At 35.0% G+C, this 25885-nt stretch overlaps 1 protein-coding gene, 1 non-coding gene and 1 pseudogene across 8 annotated transcripts in view; 1 reads left to right on the top strand and 2 right to left on the bottom strand.

Annotated features, from left to right (window-relative positions):
- The window catches only part of BBS9 (Bardet-Biedl syndrome 9), a 439924-nt gene that overhangs the window by 303219 nt on the left and 110820 nt on the right, over positions 1 to 25885 (bottom strand). For all 7 annotated transcript variants that reach the window (XM_073809810.1, XM_073809813.1, XM_073809807.1 and 4 more), the window contains 2 exons: positions 19958 to 20141; positions 19157 to 19286 (listed from right to left, as the gene is read on the bottom strand). In XM_073809810.1, the coding sequence (XP_073665911.1) occupies positions 19157 to 19286; positions 19958 to 20141 (314 nt within the window). The remainder of the gene's footprint in view (positions 1 to 19156; positions 19287 to 19957; positions 20142 to 25885) is intronic.
- LOC117313664 (U6atac minor spliceosomal RNA) lies at positions 1038 to 1168 on the bottom strand. The gene has a single exon (XR_004528252.1). It is a non-coding gene; the product is annotated as a U6atac minor spliceosomal RNA (small nuclear RNA).
- Positions 23892 to 24670, top strand: LOC101331054 (small ribosomal subunit protein eS6-like; annotated as a pseudogene).

Here is a 25885-nt window from a genome sequence, read left to right as displayed (position 1 = left end):
TGGGGAACTAAGATCCCACATGCCGTGCAGCATGGCCAAAAAAATAAAAAATAATAAACAATATTTCAATAGAAACAACAGAAGTTTGCATTATAAGGTATGAAGTTGTTCAGTGCCTAGGTAGAAATATACTTTGACCTACGTTGACTCATCTCCTCTCTTATGACAAATTACAGATCCCTTTTTTCTTTTGCCCATGAGTCCTCTGCTTGCCCATTTCATCATTGGGTGAAAAAAGTCAAAAAGGGGGTGGGATAGGGAGGGTGGGAGGGAGGGAGATGCAAGAGGGAAGACATATGGGAACATATGTATATGTATAACTGATTCACTTTGTTATAAAGCAGAAACTAACACACCATTGTAAAGCAATTATACCCCAATAAAGATGTTTAAAAAAAAAAAAGAAAGAAAAAAAAAGAATAAAACAAATTCTGATAAATTAAAAAAAAAAAGTCAAAAGGTACAAACTTCCAGTTATAGGATGAATAAATACTGCAGATGTAATGTACAACAAGACAAATATAATGAACACTGCTCTATATTTTATATGAAAGTTGTTAAGAGAGTAAATCCTAAGAATTGTCATCACAAGAAAAAAAATTTCTATTTCTTTAATTTTGTATGCATATAAGATGATAGATGTTCACTAAACTTATTGTGATAATCATTTCATGATAGATGTGAGTCAAATCATTATGCTATACACCTTAAACTTATACAATGCTCTATGTCAATTATATCTCAAGAAAACTGGGAGAAAAAATTAAAAAACTCAATGAACACTTACAGTGGGTGAATTTAATTATATGTAAATTACACCTCAATAAAGTTGAATTTTTTTAAAGGAAAAAAACCTGAGGTTTCTCCCAAAGAGCATCAGAGTGTTGTGTAATTTCTGATTATCAAAAAATTTTTGCTGGTATAACCCGTTCTATTTTCACTCTCTTATAATTATATATTTCAAGTGGCCAGTACTGATACATACGTATATGAGTTTGATAAGAATATAAAATATTTCCATTTAAATATGTAAGAGAAAGAAATTTTGATATAATCCATTAGAAGATAATTAAATATGCTTTCTTAACCATATGCGTGTTGCTAGGCCTGAAGGCCTCTTCCATCCTTGTCAAGGGGAGTGCTAACCTTCTCTCCTTTCATACAACACTAAATATGCTTTCTATGAAGTGGTATGAGACACTTTGTACATAAAAATACATGAACTGATGACTGCTGACATAAAATAAAGTCAATGCCAATAAAACCATAATTCTTTTAAAATTTCTTTTCTACAACCTAAAGTTAACAGTACAGGCATACTCATTAGCATAATAAATAACTATGCATATAAGGAATTCAAATCACAATTATGCCCTTCATGAAATATGAATCTAAGACTCTTCATGAGTTATTCATCTATGTCTGACAGAATAAAAAAGGTTAATAAAATGTTTGACCTGAACAAACAAATAAATGTTCCACAAACAAATTCCCACCATCCACAGAAGAGAAGACAGGATTACTGAGACTAAATTAAATTCCCACAAAATTGAAAACACTTTTTTCAGGCCATAGTTTTAATCCACTCCCATAACAAATGCATTATGGTCAAAAAAAAATTTTTAAGCAGCCAAACTTAACATTTTTTAAATTTCCCATAGGCAAAGTGTTCAGGCTGTGAAGCAGTATGCCTTTGTCCCTTCTAACTGAGTCACTTGTTTTCAATTGCTTCATTAATCCCTCAGTCAGTCAGTCATTCAACCAACGTTCATTGAATACCAACTGCCATGCTTGAAGAAACTGAACAGCGTGGTCCCTATGTGAAAAGAAGAAATGCCCATTCTTTTTTTTTCAGTTTTATTGAAGTATAATTGACAAATAAAATTGTATATATTTAAAGTATACAATGGGATGATTTGATATACATACACTTCATGAAATGATTATCACAACCAGATTTAACACATACATCACCTTACATGGTTGCCATTGTGTGTGTGTGTGTGTGATAAGAATGCTTAAGGTCTACTCTCTTGGCAAATTTCAAGTATACAACACAGTATTATTAACTATAGTCACCATGCTGTACATTAGATCCCCAGAGCTGATTAATCTTATAACTGAAGCCTTGTGCCATTTGACCAGAATCTCTCCATCTCCCTCACTCCTAATAACCACTATTCTAGTCTCTGAGATGCCCATTCTGTAAGCCAACTCCCCAGAGAAAAATCTCAGCTGGAGAAGGTATTCTCCCCAGACTTGAAACTAAAGTGTCCCTAAAGACTACACATCATAGGACCCCAGTCCTAGCCACAGAAAGAGCCTAGATTGGGGAACTAAGGCCTATTAGAATTCACGCTGGAAGACAAATGACTTGTTTCTGTGCTACATGGCATTCTGAATGAAACTCACCTAATACTGCTATTCAGTTTAGCTTGTTTTTAAGAAACCAAACATTGTAGACTCACTGGGCTTCTAGGAACTAGTGAATTTCACTACATATCTGAGTATCACTTGGGAGGTTCAAATGGCTTAAAGATGAGTTTGCCAAAACTCAAGGTACTGTATTAATTCATTTTCATATTGCTAAAGGTAAAGCAATACTTCTAGTCAAAACTGGATTTCCTGAACTCAAATGTGACATAATCTTGAAAGACTTTTTCAAAATAAATGTGAATTCTCATGAAATATATACAAGCTGGAAGAAAGATATGTATTGGGGGGGAATAACACAAGAAAGGTGACAAGAATATCCTTAAAAGCAACACATAACTGTTGCTTGATTTTTCTAAAGTATTTTTAAATTATAGCACTTAAAAATGGGCAAAAGTAACCTAGACAAGAATTATTCTAATTTTAACAAAACTTCATTTGATTTTTCATAAAGACTAGTTTTTAGACATAAGTAATTAAGGAGTAAAAAAGGAAAGAATTAAGATGAATAATCAATCCAAAGTTACTCTAAGGATATGAATTTGTTGATTAAGAGTAAAGAATTCACTATCTAAATTCTATTCTAGCAAACACAAATTCTGTTTGATATAAGTGGCAAAAAAGCAACAAATAAAATTTATGAGATCTGCCTTTAGGCAGACACCAATGAATAAAAATTATTTTATAATATTTTGTTATTTAAATAGAAATTTATTTTGCTTAACTATTTTTAATTTTTTAAACTACAAAAGTCAAATATTTGCTGGACCGAAACTGGCACAAATAATTATTATTATAACTATTTTCTTTAAAGTAATTTTTGTGTAGAAAACAGTAACACATATCCATTTCTGGCAGAGACTAATAGTCTGGGGAAAAAAGAAATAAAACAAATGCATAGGTTTAGTGGATCACATACACTATATCCTTTACTTACAAAGTAATTCATTTCAATGATACATAAAGAAATCCCTATGTTTAATTCTAAATCATGAAAATTTTTCTACACCACCTCAAATAAGGGAAATTTGTTCTAATCTTAGAGTACATCATTCCTGGGCATTACTTCTATCATACCACCACACCACACACACCAAAAAATAAAAAATAAAATAGCAAATCTTTCAACAAACTATAACTTTGATTCTTGTAATCTTCTTTCCATAAAACTATGCAATACGTTCTAAATTTTGCCATTTTTACATGGTGATGCTTTAATGGTTGCAGTAGTTGTGGTGATGTCAGTTACACTAAAGAACAACAGATGGGCAGGAGGGAAGAACAAAGCAGTTCCTACCATCTGGAAGCCTATAGAAATTTTAAAAAGTGGCAAGATAACTTTTTTATCTCCATCTGCCCATTACTTCCAATGTGATTGTGTTTTAATTTTTCATATTTTTCTGCTGAACTTTAAGTACTCTGAAAATTGTTTCCATAGAAACTGTTCCTGCTGCTTGATCACTCACACACTAGCTCCATGCTGCATTCACACAGTATGGGCATAGCTGAGGCTTTGCAAAGTAGAGAATTTTTTTTCCAACTACAGATCTTGAAAGATGTCATATATGCTTTCTCCATCATTAACAAAGTTTTTTTAAAAGAAGGGAAATGTAGAATTTTTATACTCCTAAATGTTCAGAGTTATTGCAAAATTCATTGCTAAAGGTAAATTGTTATATGGTCCAAATCAGAATAATTTTCCTTCCAAGAAAAGTTTTTAACTGTTCAATTAATATGAACTGTTCCTACTCATTTGAAATATGAAGGTAACAAGATGGGATAAGAAGAGAGAAATTTGCTGTTGGAAATAAGTATAAGTGAGAGATAAAAGGTATTATTTTTTTCATTGTATTTTGATAACTGAATACTAGTAATTTCTAATTTACAAACCATAACTTTTCTTTTAAATAAAAAGAAAAAAGGAATAATTTTCTACGCTGTTCTCCTTAATTAAAATACTTAATAATTTATCTTTCACTTTTTATTCATTCCAAAATATTTATATCTATATTAATACATCTAAACTATTTTAGATTTAAATGAAAGAGCCTTGGCAGCATCACTGTTTTTCCAAAGACTGAAGTTGATTTCCAGAATACCTTAGGCTTCCTAAATGTTATTTAAAGAACATATCCAGATTCTTCCACCCCTCAGTTCCACACTCCAAAAGTAATCACTTTTGTTTTAGACTTCTACCTTCTGGTTTTTCAAATGTTTATCATTTAATTTCAAACAATATACTGTCATTAGATTGAATATTGGATAGCACTAATATGAAAGGGAAGCAATTGTTCTAGAGAAAAGAAAGGTATGAGAGTTTTTTAGCAGAAACAAAAAGAGTTGGGACTTTGACTTCTAGTAGCATGGTAGACTAAATATTCTGAAGGGCCCTATCACTTTCTGCTTTTCTATGTTGGAACATTAAACCATTTATGCTATAATTAGTTGTTTACATGTTTGATTATGAGCTCCGGCATATTACTGATCTTTCTATGCCTCAGTTTTATCACCTATAAAATGGAAATGGTAATAATATTAATAATAGGAGCAATTCTTAGAAGAATTAAATAAATTACTATGTATAAAGCACTTAGAATACTGCCTGGTGCAGAGTAGGTGAAATAAATATTAGTTATTATTATCATATGGACTCTTGGAACAGTGTTATGGTGAAAAAACACATTACTAATTAGACAATCAATGTATGCTCTAAAACATCTTCATAATATGTAATACATGCTATCTACAAATATTAAAATACTCTCACTCTAAAAACATTGGAAAATTAAAGATGACTTTTTGATGAACTACAAGGGGAAAAAAGTATAATAAATCTTTCTTTCTGCACTAAGCAAAGTTTTCACATAGCCAAGGCTTATCAAGATTTGAACATAAGTTCTAATTAGAACATATGTTCTACATTAATGAATTAATGTTCAATAATGGCATTCTGTCACTTAATTAAAACAAAAACACTTTAACTTTGAATTAGTACAGTTTTCTCTACAGTTTTAAATATTACACACTCAAAACAAATTATATGGGCATCTGAATCTTTTTTTAGCATATCAATAAAGCAGGTAGTAACTCTGTTTCTATTTTACACTTATTTTAAATAGTAAACTGCATTTCAGTGAACAAAAGTTAGTAGACTTTATCTACAGGCAGGAAAACCACTGAATACAGATCCCCATTTTAGAATATGTGGGAACCCTCCTATCTATTCAGTGATAGATTCCGTGTGTCACAGAGGTCAGATAATTGAGAGATAAAGCCCTATTTTAGCAGGCAAAATTTCATTTACTTACCAGTTTCAAGTTAAAGTTATAAAGAGGACTTAAATGATAACATGATTGCTTGACTATATTAATTTTTCAAGCCCTTTTTTTGGTAATTTTATTTAGTATTCCAGTCTGATGGTGAAATAATGCACCATCACTCTCCCCAATCTGTTTTCTAAAGATGTAGGGAGTTAGTGAAGATTTCTAAACTACTAAACACTTCAGAAGTTTTGAATGAGTTACTAATGTAGTTCTTTTTAGAATTTAAGAGCCTAATGATACAAAGATGCCAGTACACACCAGGCAATAAATATGTACTGCTATATTCTTGTATTTCCTTTCAGATAACAGTTGATTCTAATTTTAAGGCATCCAACTTTAGCTTATAGAGTAAGATTTATATATTTACATACACCCTTTTTTATTTTGGCAATATCCCAGATATACACTCCAATGCTAGTTCAAAAGTGTAGACCATATACCGGTTAACAAGTTAAAAGAACTAAGTTCATTAAAAGTTCCAAAGTTATTAGTAGCAGAATATAACCTAATATTACCTCAAAAAATAACTTTGTTTCTCTTTTATATTCTCCAGTAAGCAACTTAGAAAATGTAACTTTTTTTATCTTGGAAATATAAATATTTTTTAATAATTTAGAAATAAATTTAAAGCCTCATTCTATCTTTGAAACCAGAGTATTTCAAGTGAGGAGGGAAAATGTAAAATTACATATTTCCAAGTAAGATGCACGTATTTCCAAGAAAGATGAAAGCAAAGTCACCAACCTGACAAATAATCTCCAAGACCAAAGGGCCAAGGAGCTATGCATTTATTAAAAGACAAAACTCACCCTAACTAGTGAAAAGCAAAACACTTTTCTGCTGCTACCACTCTATTGAACAACTAACTCCTCTGCCAGCCCCCTCATCCACTATGAAATTAACTCTCATATCAGTATGGGACAGAGAATCAGAAACCAAAACACAAGGCTTTTCCATATAGATTATTTTTTTTTGAGACTGAGCACTTCCTTTTAAGAGAAGTTCACAGCCTCAATGACAGTATGTCTAAAGAAATTTTGCAGTGGAAATACATGGTAATAAGACAAATTCTACCATTAAAACATTTAATTTATAAAACACAAAAGAATAAACCCAACTAGCATTCTAAGTGCAACTCCTTATCTTTGGCTGTAGAGTGTTTCTAAAACCTCTGGCAGACAAATTAAACAGATTTGCTATGGAATGTACCAAAGTCAAACAATCTGCAACTGTAATTACTATTAAACTTTTCATGAGAATGGAGGATGCTGTGTTTTACATTACTACATAAAAAATAAAATGATAATGAAAACATGAGACCACAGCAAAAGATTTCTAACTTTCATAAGGAAAGTTTTTCTAAGGATTATAACCTCAACTGATAAATAACAATAAAGACATGGCTTTTTAATTTATTTATAAGATTACTGCAAGTCTTTTCCATGTGAATAAAATACTTATCTAAGGAGCAATACTACAGTTCATAAAGCAGCATATTGATAGGCCATAGGTCAACCATGGTTTAGCTACATGGTTATAAGGACTTTACAAGCACAATTCTTGTTCAAATGATATAAAATCCAATCAACATAAAATCTAGAAATCACCTCTTTAAAGACCTTGACCATACACAATAGAAATACTGTATATGCATACAATTAATGATGACCATCAAAAGTAAAGCAATTCATTTTACTCCCAAAATTTTTCAATAGAATTGACATAAACAATTTGTCTAAATCATGGTTACTGAGGTATCAACAATAAGAGAAAGAAAAAAAAAAACAAATATGATAAATTCTGTTCTTCCTTCTCTTCCTTCCCCCATATCTCCTTACATTAAGTTATAATCTATTGTGTTACACTAGCAGGCCCACCATGTCCCAAACTGAAACTCCCCTTTTCTGATGAGGGTTCTCTCGCCCTATTTATATTTATATTTATTTATCACATAATATATTATATAATATTAATATTTCTGGTTAACAACCCAATTATCATCTTATGCCACTTAAGTCGCAATGGGTTTCTTTAAAACTGATTTATCACTATTAATACAGAAAAGACATTTTTTACTTCCCAAATAAAAGGAAAAAGCAAAACAAACAGTAAACAAGCAAATAAAAAATAGGAGAAGGAATTAGACTTCTCAGGAAAAACTAATAGTGAAAACACAGAAAATCAGTAAGCTTCATCACAGTAAAATGAGCTAAATTAAGCTTAATTTAATTACAATGCCAAAAGCACCAACTACAATCAACTACAAAATTTCTCAAACTCACCAAAAGAATACAAATGCTACATTATGGTGAGAAAAATGGAAGGTTAGGAAAACAATCAAATTAATGTCAAAACCCACTATGTTATACTTTATGAGGGTATGCAAATTCTTTCAATTGATCTAGAATTCATCTATAATGAACACTGAACGAAACAAGACCAAATATGAACCAGTCAGAAAGTACAGTGTGATACCCAATTACTAAAGACAGTGATATATTCTGTGTAAAATTTAGAGCTCAGCCACATTTCAAGGACCGTATCTTTCTAAAAAGGTTGCCATTTTATTTTTTAATTTTTTTCCCAAAAAACTCACTATTCTGCTCAATCTCTAGCCTGAACCAAAATTATTTTTGGAAATTAAATGGTAGTCAGAACTGGAAAAAAGCCAATTTCTCCAAAAGAATCCCTAAATTCAGTAGTATTCAAATCTAATTTCCAACTAGATTTTTCTCTGCAATTTAATGATATGATCCTAAGACTCTTCTGAAATGTTCAATTCAATATGGCAACAGTCCTCATACAGTCTCTCTAATAGCTAACTAAAATGGCCATGCAGGAGTTGAAAAGAGACAAAGACATAGACATGAAATCATTGGAAAAAGGGAGGAAAGTGTAGAAAACAATCCCATAAACTGTAAATTCAGAACCTAAAAGAAATTTAGACTAATCATCAGGTAGATAAAGCCAAAAACGCAGCTTTAGCTTATGCCACACCCCAGCTTCACTTCATAGAGACCAACTGAACAAAGGTAGGAAGATGTTTTATTCTTCTTCCCTAATCTCAACACCTACCCTAATCTGGTTCAGAAACCCAGGTTCCATAGGAACCATAAAACTATGCTGACATCTTTTGCTACTCAAACCTGACCTATTATGGAAGCAAGGTATTTTATCCCTACCCATTGGAAACTTTCCCACTTCTGCCACTGCCCTTGGCCTCTATACACTATCTATATCCATACAGAGGTAACAAATTCTATAAAACAACTGGCTAAGTAAAGGACAGGAATTAATAGTAGCATATTATATGCTCAGAGATAGAATCCCAAAATAAACACTAAAACAGGTTTCAAAGTAAGACATACCTGGCACAAGTACATCATGGGAATTATAGCCTGCCATGTACTACACTGGTTAATAATAGCAAAGATGCAGGAGTGGGGAGGCATGCGGAAGGGAGAAAGATATCACCTCAGTAGGCTAAAAGAATCTCCAATGGTAGACAGAGAAAATGCTGTGGAAGCACTGATACAGAACACAAAATTCAGACACTCTCCCAGAAAACAGGAAGAAAAATGACAAAGAAATAAAAATTATGAAGAAGAACATAGTGGACATGGGGAACAGAAAATAAATAGCCAACCAAACAATATTCATTTCCCTGAAGGATGGACTATATCAAACAGAACTGAAAGAATAATCAAACATGCAATATAAGGAAGCTTTCTTCAGCAGCCAAACAAATAGTCTAAACAGATTAAATCCACCACGTTCCCAACTAAATCAAGGAAAATAATGTCATACAAATATATAGTGACAAATGTGGCATTTACAGAAAAAAAATGAAAAACATTCTTCAAGCAACCACACACAAAGAACTAGTTACTTACAACACAACAAAAATCAAGTTTTCCATAATTCTCTCCCCAGCAACAATAAACATCAACTGATAAAAAAAAAAAAAAAAAAGACTTCCAGCCAAAGACGGCACAGCAAAACCCCTCAAAACTCACCAAAAAACAGCAGAAACTATAACAATAACAAACAGTGCCCCCATCAGAAAAAGGGGAAACTGAACAAGGACATCACTACAGTCACAATCAGCAAATTTGGAGGCCGAACATCTTATTTATTTTCTTTTATTGAAGGACAGCTGATTTACAATGTTCTAGGTATACAGCAAAGTGATTCAATTATACACATATATATATTTATGTCTATTCTTTTTCAGATTCTTTTCCATTATAGACTATTACAAGCTATTAAATAGAGTTCCGTGTGCTATACAGTAGGTCCTGGTTGTTTATCTGTTTTATTGAGGCTGAACATTTTAAATTCTGTACTGTAATAAGATAGGATGCCAAGAGCTGACACATGCTTCTCAGACCTCAAGCACAGAGGTATACAGAGTTAGGCCCTAGACTAACATAATGAGATCTAAGGGTACACAGGTGGGATGCAGGAAATGGAACATAGAAAACCACAGTAATGATAACCAACAAGGACCTACTGGATAGCATAAGGAACTTTACTCAATATCTTGTAATGGGCAGGGGTGGTGGTGGTGGGATGAATTGGGAGATTGGGATTGACATATATACACTAATATGTATAAAATAGATAACTAATAAGAACCTGTTATATAAAAAAATAAATAAAATAAAATTCAAAACAATCTTTTAATAACCTATAAAGGAAAAAAATCTTAAAAAAGAATATATATAAAATATATATAATATACATATGTATAACCGATTCACTTTTCCTTACACCTGAAACTAACACAACATTGTAAATCAACTATATTTCAATAAAAATTTTTTAAAAATAGAAAGATACATTAGAAGTATAAGATACATTTATCAATCAGCTAGCTTCCTAACCAATGAAGATAAGAGGACAAGGAGCAGCCACTGATTTTTAACACCAACAGCCTGTGACTGGAGATACAGGGGGACTTCTGTTAGACTCATCCACCTCTCAAACCCTGAAAACTGAGGGAGATGGACCACCAGGGCAACGGAGAAATTAAACACAATGAGAAGGTAAAAGACTCAGGTGGTCCGAGTTCATTACTCTCTCCCATCACTTCCCACATGATTCTTAAGTAAATTGCTACCATCATTTTAAAAATGAGCAATAATTGCAAAGTAATGAACAAAGGACCTTTGTGTAGAAATTGCAAATAAAGTAAAAGATAGAGATGAGGGAGACTGGAACATAAGCAAAAAGCATTAAATATCCATAGCAAGAACTTTCTATGGAAATAAGTGAAGAAATCAGACAAACAGCTACTACTGTATCAATGAAATGAAAGAAACATAATTTTTTCTTTGTTTGAAAAGCACAAACACAAACTGGAGGGATGAAAGCCACATTAGGAGCAATAACGGGGAGAGGGGGAAGATGGCGGAAGAGTACGATGCGGAGATCACTTTCCTCCCCACAGATACATCAGAAATACATCTACACGCGGAACAACTCCTACAGAACACCTACTGAACGCTGGCAGAAGACCTCAGACCTCCCAAAAGGCAAGAAACTCCCCAGGTACCTGGGTAGGGCAAAAGAAAAAAGAATAAACAGAGACAAAAGAATAGGAATGGGACCTGCACCAGTGGGAGGGAGCTGTGAAGGAGGAAACGTTTCCACACACTAGAAGCCCCTTCGCAGGCAGAGACTGCGGGTGGCGGAGGGGGAAAGCTTCGAAGCCACGGAGGAGAGCACAGCAATAGGGGTGGGGAGGGAAAGGCGGAGAGATTCCCGCACAGAGGATCAGGGCCGACCAGCACTCACCAGCCTGAGAGGCTTGTCTGCTCACCCGCTGGGGCGGGCGGGGCTAGGAGTTGAGGCTCGGGCTTCGGTCGGAGCGCCGGGAGAGGCCTGGCGTTGGCGGCGTGAACACAGTCTGCAGGGCGTTAGTGCACGGCGGCTAGCCGGAAGGGAGTCCGGGGGAAAGTCTGGACCTGCCGAAGAGGCAAGAGACTTTTTCTTCCCTCTTTGTTTCCTGGTGCCCGAGGAAAGGAGATTAAGAGCGCTGCTTAAAGGAGATGCAGAGACAGGCGCAAGCCACGGCTAACAGCGCAGACCCCAGAGACGGGCATGAGACGCGAAGGCTGCTGCTGCCGCCACCAAGAAGCCTGTGTGCGAGCACAGGTCACTCTCCACACCTCCCTTCCCGGGAGCCTGTGCGGCCCGCTACTGCCAGAGTCCCGCGATATAGGGACAACTTCCCCGGGAGAACGCACGGCGCGCCTCAGGCTGCTGCAACGTCACGCCGGCCTCTGCCGCCGCAGGCTCGCCCCACATCCATACCCCTCCCTCCCCCCGGCCTGAGTGAGCCAGAGCCCCCGCATCAGCGGCTCCTTTAACCCCGTCCTGTCTGAACGAAGAACAGACGCCCTCCGGTGACCTACACGCAGAGGCAGGGCCAAATCCAAAGCTGTGCACCTGGGAGCTGTGAGAACAAAGAAGAGAAAGGGAAATCTCTCCCAGCAGCCTCGGGTGCAGCGGATTAAAGCTCCACAATCAACTTGATGTACCCTGCATCTGTGGAATACATGAATAGACAACGAATCATCCCAAATTGAGGAGGTGGACTTTGAGAGCAAGATTTATGACTTTTTCCCCTTTTCCTCTTTTTGTGAGTGTGTATGTGTATGCTTCTGTGTGAGATTTTGTCTGTATAGCTTTGCTTTCACCATTTGTCCTAGGGTTCTATCCATCTGTTTTTTTTACTTTTAAAAAAATTTTTTTTCTTAATAATTATTTTTTATTTTAATAACTATCTTATTTTATCTTATTTTCTTTTATCCTCTTTCTTTCTTTCTTTCTACTTTTTCTCTCTCTTATTCTGAGCCATGTGGATGAAAGGCTCTTGGTGCTGCAGCCAGGAGTCAGTGCTGTGCCTCTGTGGGGGGAGAGCCAACTTCAGGACACTGGTCCACAAGAGACCTCCCAGCTCCACATAATATCAAACGGCGAAAATCTCCCAGAGATCTCCATCTCAACACCAACACCCAGCTTCACTCAACAACCAGCAAGCTACAGTGCTGGACCCCCTATGCCAAACAACTAGCAAGACAGGAACACAACCCCACCCATTAGCAGAGAGGCTGCCTAAAATCATAATAAGTCCACAGACACCCCAAAACACACTACCAAACGTGGACCTGCCCACCAGAAAGACAAGATCCAGCCTCATCCACCAGAACACAGGCACTAGCCCCCTCCACCAGGAAGCCCACACAACCCACTGAACCAGCTTTAGCCACTGGGGACAGACGCCAAAAACAATGGGAACTACGAACCTGCAGCCTGCAAAAAGGAGACCCCAAACACAGTTAGATAAGCAAAATGAGAAAATAGAAAAACACACAGCAGATGAAGGAGCAAGATAAAAACCCACCAGACCTAACAAATGAAGAGGAAATAGGCAGTCTACCTGAAAAAGAATTCAGAATAATGACAGTAAAGATGATCCAAAAGCTTGGAAATAGAATAGACAAAATGCAAGAAACATTTAACAATGACCTAGAAGAACTAAAGATGAAACCAACGATGAACAACACAATAAATGAAATTAAAAATACTCTAGATGGGATTAATAGCAGAATAACTGAGGCAGAAGAACGGATAAGTGACCTGGAAGATAAAATAGTGGAAATAACTACTGCAGAGCAGAATAAAGAAAAAAGAATGAAAAGAACCGAGGACAGTCTCAGAGACCTCTGGGACAACATCAAACACACCAACATTCGAATTATAGGGGTTCCAGAAGAAGAAGAGAGAAAGAAAGGGACTGAGAAAATATTTGAAGAGATTATAGTTAACTTCCCTAATATGGGAAAGGAAATAGTTAATCAAGTCCAGGAAGCACAGAGAGTCCCATACAGGATAAATCCAAGGAGCAATAACAAGAAAAAATAAAATAAAAACAAACATAAGAGCATGGTAGAAAGACATGGATAAAAATCACACAAATCAAAACAGAAAAAAATTGACAATTAATGAGGTGATGCTAGATTTGAAAGACAATGTAAGCTTAATATATTTATCATAATGATATTGATTAAGAAAACTGAACTGGTAGTCCAGAACCAATATTCAAAGTCTTATGGAAGAAAATTTTTCTGAAATGAACAAAAACTTGAATCTATCAAATCTCACCTTGTTCTAGAACAAGCTGATACATACAAAATTAATCAACTGATGATAATGCTAGTGAATTTACAGTCTTTTAAGGATTAAAAAAAAATAAGTCAGATATGAGCATCCAGGAAGAAAAAGCAATTCATTCAATAAGAAGTTTTAAGAAAAGTTCAGCCAGCCTCAGACTTTACCACAGTAACTGTCAACACCAAATGGAGGTTCCAAAATTCTGGGGAAAGCTAAGATAACCTTCAAGTATAAAAGCAATAAACTCTCAAGATTGTAAGAAGACTTATAAGGCTTTCCTCAAATCTACCGGATGATTGAATTCAACTAACCAAGAAGTAAATCAAGATAATTCAGAAACGGTAAAAGAATTGGCAGTGAGCTTTGAACGGATAGAATAAAGGACTAAAAATAGTGATTACTAAAATGTATGTAAATGTTTTAAACTTTGACAAAATAAATAATAGTAAGATACCAACAATGTCAGAACTTGGTAAGAAGAGAAAAAGAAGAAAGCATAAGTTGCTGTTTTCCTTATCTTTTATAACAGGAGTCAATGGACACTGCCAAAAGTTGAAATACCACTTTAAAAAATTGAAAATATCAACCTTTTACTTTTTTTCTATACTTAGAGGGATCTTTTAGAAACTGAAATACATTGTTGTGAATAAATATCTATGTAAAATTCATTTATTCCTTCCATTTTATCTATTTCTTTTTTCTCTTAGAACATAAAATAAACATATGTAAAAAACATATGATTCTGCTTTGTAAATTTTATTCTGTGCCTAATTGGCATATCTGTAGACAAAAATATCAGGCTTGATGTTTAACAGGTGCTAACAAATGTCAATTCTGGATGGTAAGATTGAGGTAACTTTAAATAATGCTTGGGTTTTATCTTTTTTTTTTTTTTCCAGGCATGCCATGTGGTTTACAGGATCTTAGTTCCCCCAACCAGGGATTGAACCCAGGCCCACAGCAGTACGATAAAAATTTATCATTGTACAATATTTTTCTGTCATGTATTTTTTTCAGCTATAAATTATTATTGTAAACTATTCTAATGCTTTTTTCAAGAATGTTTCTAAAATTTGCATTCACTTTTTATCTAGGCAATATGATCATACAGTGATTTTAATGTATTTTTCTATATCTGTTAAAGATTGTGAATCTTTTTATATCATGAATTATAATTTTTTAACTTATTAATTGTGCTTCATCCCTCAGTAGGCTGATTTAATGTTCCCCAGAATGGTATAGGGTGTTATATTGTATGGTAAAATAAAGAAAAGAGATATGTATGTGTATGTAACATCTAATACATGGAAGAATTCCAAGTGCAAAGAAACCACAGCTCACATACAAGAAATGGAAACCAAAGAAAACAGTATAAAATGTAGAGAATATCAAAGAAGCTGAAAATTGACAAAATACATAGAATGTAACAATTTTAAATGGGTCTCCAAAATGGGTTGAAAAATCCAATCAAATTCTTTTTATAAGAAATACACCCAAAATAAAGTTACAGGTTAAAAAAGCATAGACAATAGCATACCAATAATTAATAACAAAGTGAACTCAAAGCAAACAAAACAAAACAAAGAAGCAAGAAAACATTAAATGAAAGCACAAGAAAAGGTCACTTTATACTGGCAACATTTTTTAAACTAACCAAAAAAATAAATAACTATCATAAACATAAGTTGAATAATTAGAACTAGAATATATAAATCAAAAATACTTAGATATTCAACAAAAAATTGACAGAAAAATATAGTAATGAAAGACAAACATTCCACTGCTGATTAACAGATTAACAGAGGAAAATACCAATAACAATGCACAAGCTCTGAAAATCATAATTTATGCTCTACCCTACTTCCAAGAATATTTACAAATATTATGGGGAGTATTAAGCCACAAAGGAAACCCTTAAAAATATAACATAGCAGCAAGTGTATATATAGGCCAACATTCTCTTCCTATAAAGCACAAAGGAAAAAAAAGACAAATTAACAGCAAACGTTAAACTAAAAAGAAAGAAAAAGTCACTTTGAAATTTAAGAATTCTCCTAATAAATATGTCTTCAAAGAAACAATATCCTTCCATCTATGAGTCTCAATTTTTTCATATTTAAAAAAAACTTTAAAGGCTCTTATGAGGTCTTTCTAGCCACCCCCACCCTGACACACACAAACCACAATGATTTTCATGTATCTACCGAGCATATACCATATGTTCAGCTTTCTGACTGATTATTCAATGTGATATGCAAAAGTAGAACAGGTACTTATATTAAAACAGTGTATGATCAAATTGGGGAGTTAGAAAAAGCAAAGAACAGTCACCAACGTACTATAAATATTATAGAAATTCAAAGAAGGAGATCAGGGTAGAGAGGGAAGGCTTATTTATGTGACTTGTTAGGACTCGAAGATGGAAGAAATCTGAAAATCCAGAGAAGAAATGGGGAGAACATTCTGGTCAAGAATACTATATCAATGAAGACTAAAGAATAAAATATTAAATACTGACAGTTATAAAAAGTTACTATAGTGAATATAGCCTAGGAAGAAAAACACCGAAGTCCTAGACCAAATGGTTTATACTAAAAAATGAGCTGTAACAAGATTTTAAAGTACAATGGCTGTGGCTGCCAGCTAAAGTTTGGAAAGGCTCCCATCACTTTGAATGTCCATTCAAATAGACTTCTACTTTTAGGTGTATTTCATATCTCTAGAGAGAATAACGTTACCGATAAACAATGATCTTTATTTGCCGTTTGGGAAACTAACTATAGCAGAGGTAAGATACTCCGCCAGGCTTCCATAGCTACTTTGTGCAATGAGAGGAAAACAGTAATAGCTAAGAATTTAAAGAATATTATCACATTCGGGATCTTCTGATTCTGTAAACTGTATATTTATTTCACATTCCTATAGTCTAACACACAAAAATTAAAATAATTAGACTAAAAACATTCTAATCAAGAATGCCGTTTACCCTGAAAAGAAAGAAGGAAACCCAGACAGATTTAAAACTGGTTTATAATAAACAAGGTAGAGAGGACTAGGACTGCCAACTAGGAGGGAGTGGGAGGAAATAAAGCATCGTAGTTTCTGAAGAAAAGGCTGCTATTAAGTATAATTGCATCAACTTGATCCAAATCCAATATTTCTTATTCATTGAAAAGAAACATATTAAAATAGCAGCAATTTCCTTTACAAATAAACACATGCAGCCAAGGAAGCTTCTACCAAAAAAGTTTAACCCTAAAGGTAATAAAAAGCAGGAGTGACATTATTTCAGTGCTCTAACTTCAAATATTAACTTCTAAATACAAATATGCTATAGTTAAGTCAGTAATAAATTTTTTTGATTCTACTAAAAGTTACAATGAAATTCCTTCAAACACTCTAATCCTATATTTTTATGTTAAAGTGCATAAAAATAAGAAAAATCTTCCAATGAATACTTAGAAATTATTGCTATATGTTAACCGTGGAAATCATTAATGGTAATATTTGCACTTATTTATAATTATGATCTTTATGAGAAATAGGAAGTTTCACTTACAAGTACCTAAATTTAGGTGTGTCAGGCTAATTTTGAATATAAGCACCTTGCTGCACACTATATAGAAATTTGACTTTTTATTCAAGGTACTTTCAGTTACTATTTGTCCCTTGACTTGTAAGTTGCATCTGGACCAGAAACTATAAATTAACCATAAATATCTTCTGGCAAGCCATATCTCTGAGCTTCTCTATGAGTATGGTGACTCTTAAAATAGACATATCCCTTGTAAATAATATATCTGTAATATAAGTACTTCAACTAAATGATCTCAATAAGTTCTTTCTATCTATCACTCTCCCATGCCCCACATACATACAAAAACCACAATGACTTTTTAGTATTTAAAGATACTGGCTCCTGAGGGGCATGAAGACTCTAAGCCATGATGGGCTGCATACCCACCAGTGTGAATCTGTCTTCTTGCACCTAAGCTGTCACTTGGGGGGCCAAAGAGAACAGCTCTTGGATGGATATATGGACCGCTGCAAGAATTACTCTCCCAAAAGAGAATTACTTGACGTTGCCCTGCTGGCAAGATATTTTTCCTGTTCTAAATCCTTATAAGTAAATCTGATATAAAATGTCTGGTGAGTCTGAGTGTTTGGTTGAACTTAAAAGACCATCTGGTGGACTTTGCAAAAGCTAACTCAAAATTTAAAATTTTTCTTCAGATACAAAGTAACTGTAATTTGTGTTAAGTGCCCAGCAACTATAATTATAATATTGTAATTATAGTATTTTCTCATAAATATGAAAAGCAATTTCTTTTTAAAATATTCATTGTTTTCATTTTTCCAACATCTAAGCTTCAGATTAACCATTAATGCAAATATGAATGCCCTTCATTGAGCCTCAACAATAATATTCCACATTCAACCTCTTAAATTGGGGGGATTAGCCACATTGATCAGATGCTATAGGCATCACTGAAGAATTCTACATACGGTTTTTAAATGTTCAATAAAATGATCTAAATAAGCAGAATTGAATAGATCTGGGGATACATGAAGCTTTATAGAAAGTTGTTTTTCTATACATTTATTGAGATTTTCAATTCCTAAACATAATCTGAGATGCTAAAGAGTTTTTCAAGATCTTGCCTCATATACTGACAAACTAGAAAAATTACACAGTTAGAGATCTATTTCTCTCATTTTTGATAAATTTTGTAAAGTTAATGTTAACACATGAATTTTGTCTTTCATTTAAATGCAAAAAGGCTCTATTTAAAATCTAAACTGTCCTGAACACATAAGCATTAGCAATTCTGCACCGTTTGACATAATAAGTTCTGAAACAAATTTTGAAGTGTAACATTCTCACAGTCAACAATAAGTGATATCTAAATGGGATCCATTAAGTGCTTGAAGAAATCCTTTTCTATTTTAAAGAAAATAATCTATCAGGTAAACTATTTTCTTGAAATCTTGAATTTATAAAGAATATCTTGTTAGAGATTCTAGATAAAAATGATTAAAGGTGCTAATTAAGGGTTTTTTTATATCCTTCTTTACCAATAAAATTTATATTTTAAATTATCTCCATTGCAGACACTCAATGTCACTTGTCATTTTTTAATAAAATCATTTGCCATAAAACTTCTAGTGAATTCCTTAAGATACTCTTTTAAAAAAAACTGTTAAATTAAACCACTTACTGTAAACAGCCCACTCTTACTGCTACAGGAATGTGGGGAAGTTGAGTGGCCCACTTCAATGTCACATCCTGATAAACGTGCAACATGTTATTATGGTTTCCAATCAAAGTATTTATTGTTCCTTCAGAAACTATGGGTTGAAGACAGAAAAAGAGGATAATAAGAAAACAATCATTTCCAACAGTATATTATGTCCCTTTTAGAGGACTTATGATACAAATTAATTCTAATGTCTTGACTTAATGCATAAAGATTTTAAGTAATAAAACATTATTTTTCAACTACAAGCTACGGATATCAAAAAGAAAAAAATCATTTTATAAGTATATAAAAACTACATATATAACTATAAAAACTGTAACCAGATAGTGGCCGACATTTTTGTATTTTATCTAGAAAGCATGAACTTGATTAATATTTAACACATTTAAGCTAATATTTACTAGACATTCACTACAGACAAATAATTCTATTAGGCATTACTATGCTCCATTCTGCTTGTAAAAGAGTCTGATGTTCTCTTAGAAGCATCTTGAACAGCCACATCTTGGAAAGCATTAATGCATACCTGAGGCCAATTCTACAATTCATTTTGTATGAAGTAAAATAACTGACAAAACCAAATGTGTGCTTTATATCACACTTCTATTCAAACTTTAAAAGTTAAAATTTCCATTACATATGCTATATAAAACTATTTTCCTAAATGTTTAAAATATATGTGAGTGATTTGGGCTTTTTTTGGTGTATAAAATATAGTCATGACATATGGAAGAGATACAAGAAAATCTTTCTACACACCTGAGCAATATGGGAGAAAACAACTTGGGCTACAATCAAGTTTCTTCATAAATCGAATTTGTCCATTATCCTTAAGGCAAAAAAAGTTTCTCTCACCAAGAACAAAAACAGAAGATGCTGACTGATTGAAAGAAACAATACATATATCAAGGGCTTGCTCTCCAATATTTAGAGTCCAATCCACCTGCAAAGGAAAACTTATGATCAATTTAGTTGCTAAAAACAGAACATTTTAGTCACTGTCATATCAATACAATTAAGAAATGCTTTACAACAACGCAGGCATAAAGATTGGCTAACCTTGGGCTTCCTTGATGGCGCAGTGGTTAAGAATCTGCCTGCCAATGCAGAGGACACAGGTTCAAGTCCTGGTCCAGGAAGATCCCACACGCCATGGAGCAACTAAGCCCGTGCACCAAACTACTGAGCCTGCGCTTTAGAGCCCATGAGCCACGACTACTGAACCCGTGTACCACAAATACTGAAGCCCACGTGCCTAGAGCCTGTGCTCCTCAACAAAACAAGCCACCACAATGAGAAGCCTGCGCACTTCAACGAAGAGTAGCCCCCACTCACCACAACTACAAAAAGCCCGCATGCAGCAACAAAGACACAACAGAGCCAAAAATAAATAAACAAAATAAATAAATTTTTTTAAAAATTTAAAAAAAAAAGATTGGCTAACCTTCATTCACTTTTTTTTTTCCTATGACCTTATTTCTGATATTTTGTAGACTCTAATAGTTTTTGCCCCATCTTTTACCAAATGATATTAGCTATTCAGTGGTTCAAAAACACTCAGATAAGTTTAATCAAGGAGGTGAAGATTTGTGCATCAAAAACTATAAAACATTGGTGAAAGAAATTGAAGAGCACAAATAAATGGAAAGATATTCCATGTTCATGGATTAGAAGAATTAATATTATTAAAATGTCCCTACTACCCAAGGTGATCTACAGATTCAAATCCCTATCAAAATTCCAATGACATTTTTCACAGAAATAGAAAAAAAATGTAAATTCATATGAACCCACAAGACTCCAAATAGCCAAAGCAATCTTGAGCAAAAAGAGCAAAGCTGGAAGCATCATACTACCTGATTTCAAAATATACTACAAAACTACAGCATGGAACTGGCATAAAAAACAAACATCTAGACCAGTGGAACAGAATAGGGAGCCAAGAAATAAAACTCTGCATTTACAGTCAACTCATCTTTGACAAAGGTACCAAGAACACACAATGCAAGATGGTACAGTCTCTTCAAAAAATGGTGTTGGGAAAACTTGATATCCACATGCAGAGAAATGAAAATGAACCCCTATCTCATACCATACACAAAAATCAATTCAAAATGGCTTAAAGACTCAAACATAAGAACTGAAACTGCAAAATTATTGGAAGAAAACATAGGGAAAAGCTCAATGATTTTTTTGGATATGACCTCAAAAGCACAGGCAACAGTATTAAAATAGACAAAAGGGATTTCATCAAACTAAAAAGCTTCTGCAGGGAAAAAAAAAAAAAAAAAGGTCATTATGGGATGATATGAAATCATGTGTGTGAAACTTTTGAAAATTGTAAAGCATTATAGAATTTAAAGTCTTTTATTCAATAAAAAAATATTTTTTAAAGCTCTGCACAGCAAAGGAAACAATCAATTGTGTGAAGAGTCAATCTATGAAATGGAAAAAAATATATCCATATAGCCAGTAAGGAGTTAATATACAAAAATATATAAGAAACTCAGACAGCTCAATAGCAAGAAAACAAATATCTGATTTTAAAATGGGCAAAAGACCTAAATAGACATTTCTCAAAATAAGACATACAAATGGCCAACAGGTATATTAAAAAATGCTCACCACCACTAATCATCAGGGAAATGCAATGTGAGATGGAATGCACAAAATTATGTGGATAAAGAGGAAGTAAGATTGCCCTCAAAGTTAGGCTTTGAGGCAAGAATCAACAAATAAAAGTTCAAAGAAGAGATATGAAAAGTCACATTAAAGATAGGTAGATAGATAGATAGATAGATAGATAGATAGATAGATAGACAGATAGATAGATGGACTTCCCTGGTGGTGCAGTGGTTAAGAATCCGCCTGCCAATGCATGGGACACGGTTTTGATCCATGGTCCGGGAAGATCCCACATGCTGCAGAGCAACTAAGCCCACACACCACAACTACTGAGCCTGTGTGCTGCAACTACTGAAGCCCGCGTGCTCTAGGGCCCATGTGCCGCAACTACTGAGCCCTCATGCTGCAACTACTGAAGCCTGCGCACCTAGAGCCCATGCTGCACAGCAAGAGAAGCCACTGAAATGAGAAGCCCGCGCACCACAACAAAGAGTAGCCCCCCACTTGCCACAACTAGAGAAAGCCCACATGCAGCAACGAAGACCCAAAGCAGCCAAAAAATAAAATTTTTTTATATATATATATATAAATTTCATGCCATCCAGAAATGATTTAGGTATTAATCTGTCTACTTTAGGATTAAAATATCTGAAGAAGGTATGAAATCCAAATGGGGCTAGCCAGAGAGGCAAATATAATCAGTGTGTATATAAGAACAATCTGGAATAGGGAGACAGCATAGTGAATATAGGTAGATGCATCAGATTATCTTCATCTAAATTCAGATTCAACACCAAGAAATCATTCAATTGCCACTTAGTTCAAGTGTAGTTTACCTATATGAAAAGATTCTACTGGACACAAGACATGAACATCAGTCCTAAGGCAGTTAATATTTCTCATTACAATATAATAGGCTAGCATTCTAGCATTACTTTTCAGTGCTTGTAACTCAGGCTGATGTGTCCCTGACTCTGAGAGATGACGATTCATTCAGAGTGGATAGGCAAAGTTTCTGAGGCCACAGGCCAAGATCCTGCCACTAAATACTTTCAGTTCACTGGGTACTGAGTGCCACTCTTTGTAACCTGTCCTTAGGGAAATATACCACATTCTAAATTAATGAGTCTCAAAATGCACAGAAGTTTACTAAGAACAATCATTTAAAATTTCTTCCATTTCCAGCCGTCATAGAGTAATAGGAAAAAAATCTACCATCCATCTGAAACAACCACAACACAGACAAAATGTATGAAACAACCATTTGCAAGGCACTGGATATCAGAAAACAAAGGAGAGCAATCCGCTTAAAAACAGAAAATAAATGAGGTGAGTGGTAAAATTGCTCCTGCCATGAGAGAGTTTTCAGGCCATGGCACAGGGAGAAACAACCCAGGCAAAGCCCAACAGACTCCCTGAGTTGAGGAGATGGATGATAAGAGTTCAGAAAAACCAAGGCAGCTAGAGTGCATAAGACAGCATGACAAAGAAAGAGAGCAGCACAGGGACAGAACTCTGAGATCTGTAAAGAATCCTCTCAAGTATTCAGCTGAGTACTTATTAGCACATTCATGTAGAAAACTACTCAAAGCCAGGGAAAGAACCACTCAAAAGGATTAGCGGTAACAGTGCCCAGCATTCACAAAGGGCCTGGAATACTGCCAGTGCCCGCCAGCCAGACTGGAACACCTCATAATTCAAAGGGAGGTGGATAGAGCACTCAAAGGGTATTACCTCAGGAGTAGGGAATAAGTAGCCCCAGAATGAGCACTGCTCTGGTCCCACCTAACAAGACTTAAAAGCAAGAGCCAAAAAGATCAAACTGTTTCCAACTAACTTAACTGTCTCCCAGGCCTAAGCTCAAGAAGATTTATAGAAACACAAAAATATCTAGCACCCAACAAAGTAAAATTGACTATATCCTGGCATCTAATAAAAAATTACCAAGCATGTAAAGAAAAAGGAAAATGTGATCCATGATGTGGAGATAAATAAATAAACTGAAATTCACTCAAAATTGATACAGACTCTTTTTTGTGGCGCCTCAGAGGCGGTCGGCCACTTCAGAATGAAGCTGAACATCTCTTTCCCAGCCACTGGCTGCCAGTAACTCATTGAAGTGGACGATGAATGAAAACTTCATACCTTTTATCAGAAGCGTATGGCCACAGAAGTTGCTGCTGACGCTCCGGGAGAAGAATGGAAGGGTTACATGGTCCGAATCAGTGGTGGAAACGACAAACAGGGTTTCCCCGTGAAACAGGGTGTTTTGACCCATGGCCAAGTCCACCTGCTACTGAGTAAGGGGCATTCTTGTTACAGACCAAGGAGGACTGGAGAAAGAAAGGGCAAATCTGCATGGGGTTGCATTGTAGATGCCAATCTGAGAGTTCTCAATTTGGTCATCGATAAAAAAGGGGAGAAGGATATTCCTGGACTCACTGATACTACTGTGCCTCATCGCCTGGGGCTCCAAAGAGCTAGCAGAATCCGCAAACTTTTCAATCTCTCTAAAGAAGATGATGTCCACCAATATGTTGTGAGAAAGCACCTAAACAAAGAAGGTAAGAAACCTAGGACCAAAGCACCCAAGATTCAGCATCTTGTTACTCCACGTGTTCTGCAAGACAAACATCAGTGTATTGCTCTGAAGAAACAGTGTACTATGAAAAATAAGGAAGAGGCTGCAGAATATGCTAAACTTTGGGCCAGGAGGATGAAGGAGGCCAAAGAAAAACGCCAGGAACAGATTGCCAAGAGTTGGAGGCTGTCCTCTCTGAAAGCTTCTACTTCTAAGTCTGAGTCCAGTCAAAAATGAGATGTTCTAAGAGTAACAAATAAATAAGATCAGACATAAAAAAAAAAGATATAGATGTTAGAATTAGAAAACAAGGACATTAAAACAATTATTATAACTATATTCTTTATCTTTAAAAAGTTAAGTAGATACATGGAAGATATTTTTTAAATCACCCGAAGTGAACTTGTAGAGATAGAAGCTCTACCAGATGGGAATTAATACCAGATTAGACACTGTAGAAAGAATATTAGTGACCTTGAAAACATAGCAGTAGAAATTATCCAAAATGAAATAGAAAAAAGAATTTTTGAAAAGAAAAAGAAAATCTGTGACCTGTAGGGTAACTTCAAGTACCCTAAATGTATGTGTAATTGAGAGGACAGGAGAAAAGATGGAGAACAGAAAAATATATATGAAGAATTAATAGCTAAAAATTTTCTAAATTTCATATAAATTCACTGATATACGAAGTTCAACAAATCTTAAGCATCGAAAAAGGAATGAAAGAAAGGAAAACTACACAAAACACATCATAATCTAATTGCTCAAAACAAGTGACAAGAGAAAATCTGAAAAACATCCAGAGAAAAAAGACATTATATACAAAGGGACAAAGATAAGATGAAAGATTTCTCATGGGAACAATGCAAGCTAGAAGACAGAGGAGACCTCTGCTCTTGGAGAAGGAAATCAAGATGGCAGAGTCACAGGATGTAGAACTCACCTCCGGCATCAAACACAGCAAAAATACATCCATATGTGGAACAATTCTCACCAAAAATTAACTGGAAACTGACAGAAAGACTCCTGTACAACCAAGGCTGGGAGAGAGATCCACACATAATCAGGTAGAAAGGGAAGAGAAGCGATCAGGTCAGGACCTGTGTGAGGGACGGGGCTCAGAGGAGAAGTGAGGCTTCACAGGCAGAGATCCTCCCTGGGAAGTGAGCAATTTGAACTACATGTTGGGCACCCTAGCTCTGGGGTCCTGCACAGAGAAGACAAACCCCCTTGGCTGGTTGGAGGGCAGGTGGGACTAATAGGAAGGTTGGGGGAATCCCAGATCCAGCTCAGAAGGAGTGCACACATGCTTGTTCACTCCCAAAACAGGGCAGAACGTGCAGATCGAAACTTCATGGGTGGCTGACTGGTTTCCTGCAACCGCCTCGTGAGTGCCCCAGCCTGAGCAGACTGAATGCTCCAGCCCTGCTTACTTCACATTGCAGCTCCACACTGTAGTGAAGGCTGCCATGACTGAGGAA

The sequence above is a fragment of the Tursiops truncatus genome, chromosome 9 (genome assembly GCF_011762595.2).
Source record: "Tursiops truncatus isolate mTurTru1 chromosome 9, mTurTru1.mat.Y, whole genome shotgun sequence".
Taxonomy (NCBI): domain Eukaryota; kingdom Metazoa; phylum Chordata; class Mammalia; order Artiodactyla; family Delphinidae; genus Tursiops; species Tursiops truncatus.
The sequence above is the reverse complement of the archived record's forward strand: the minus strand, read 5'-3'. Positions and strand labels throughout refer to the sequence as shown.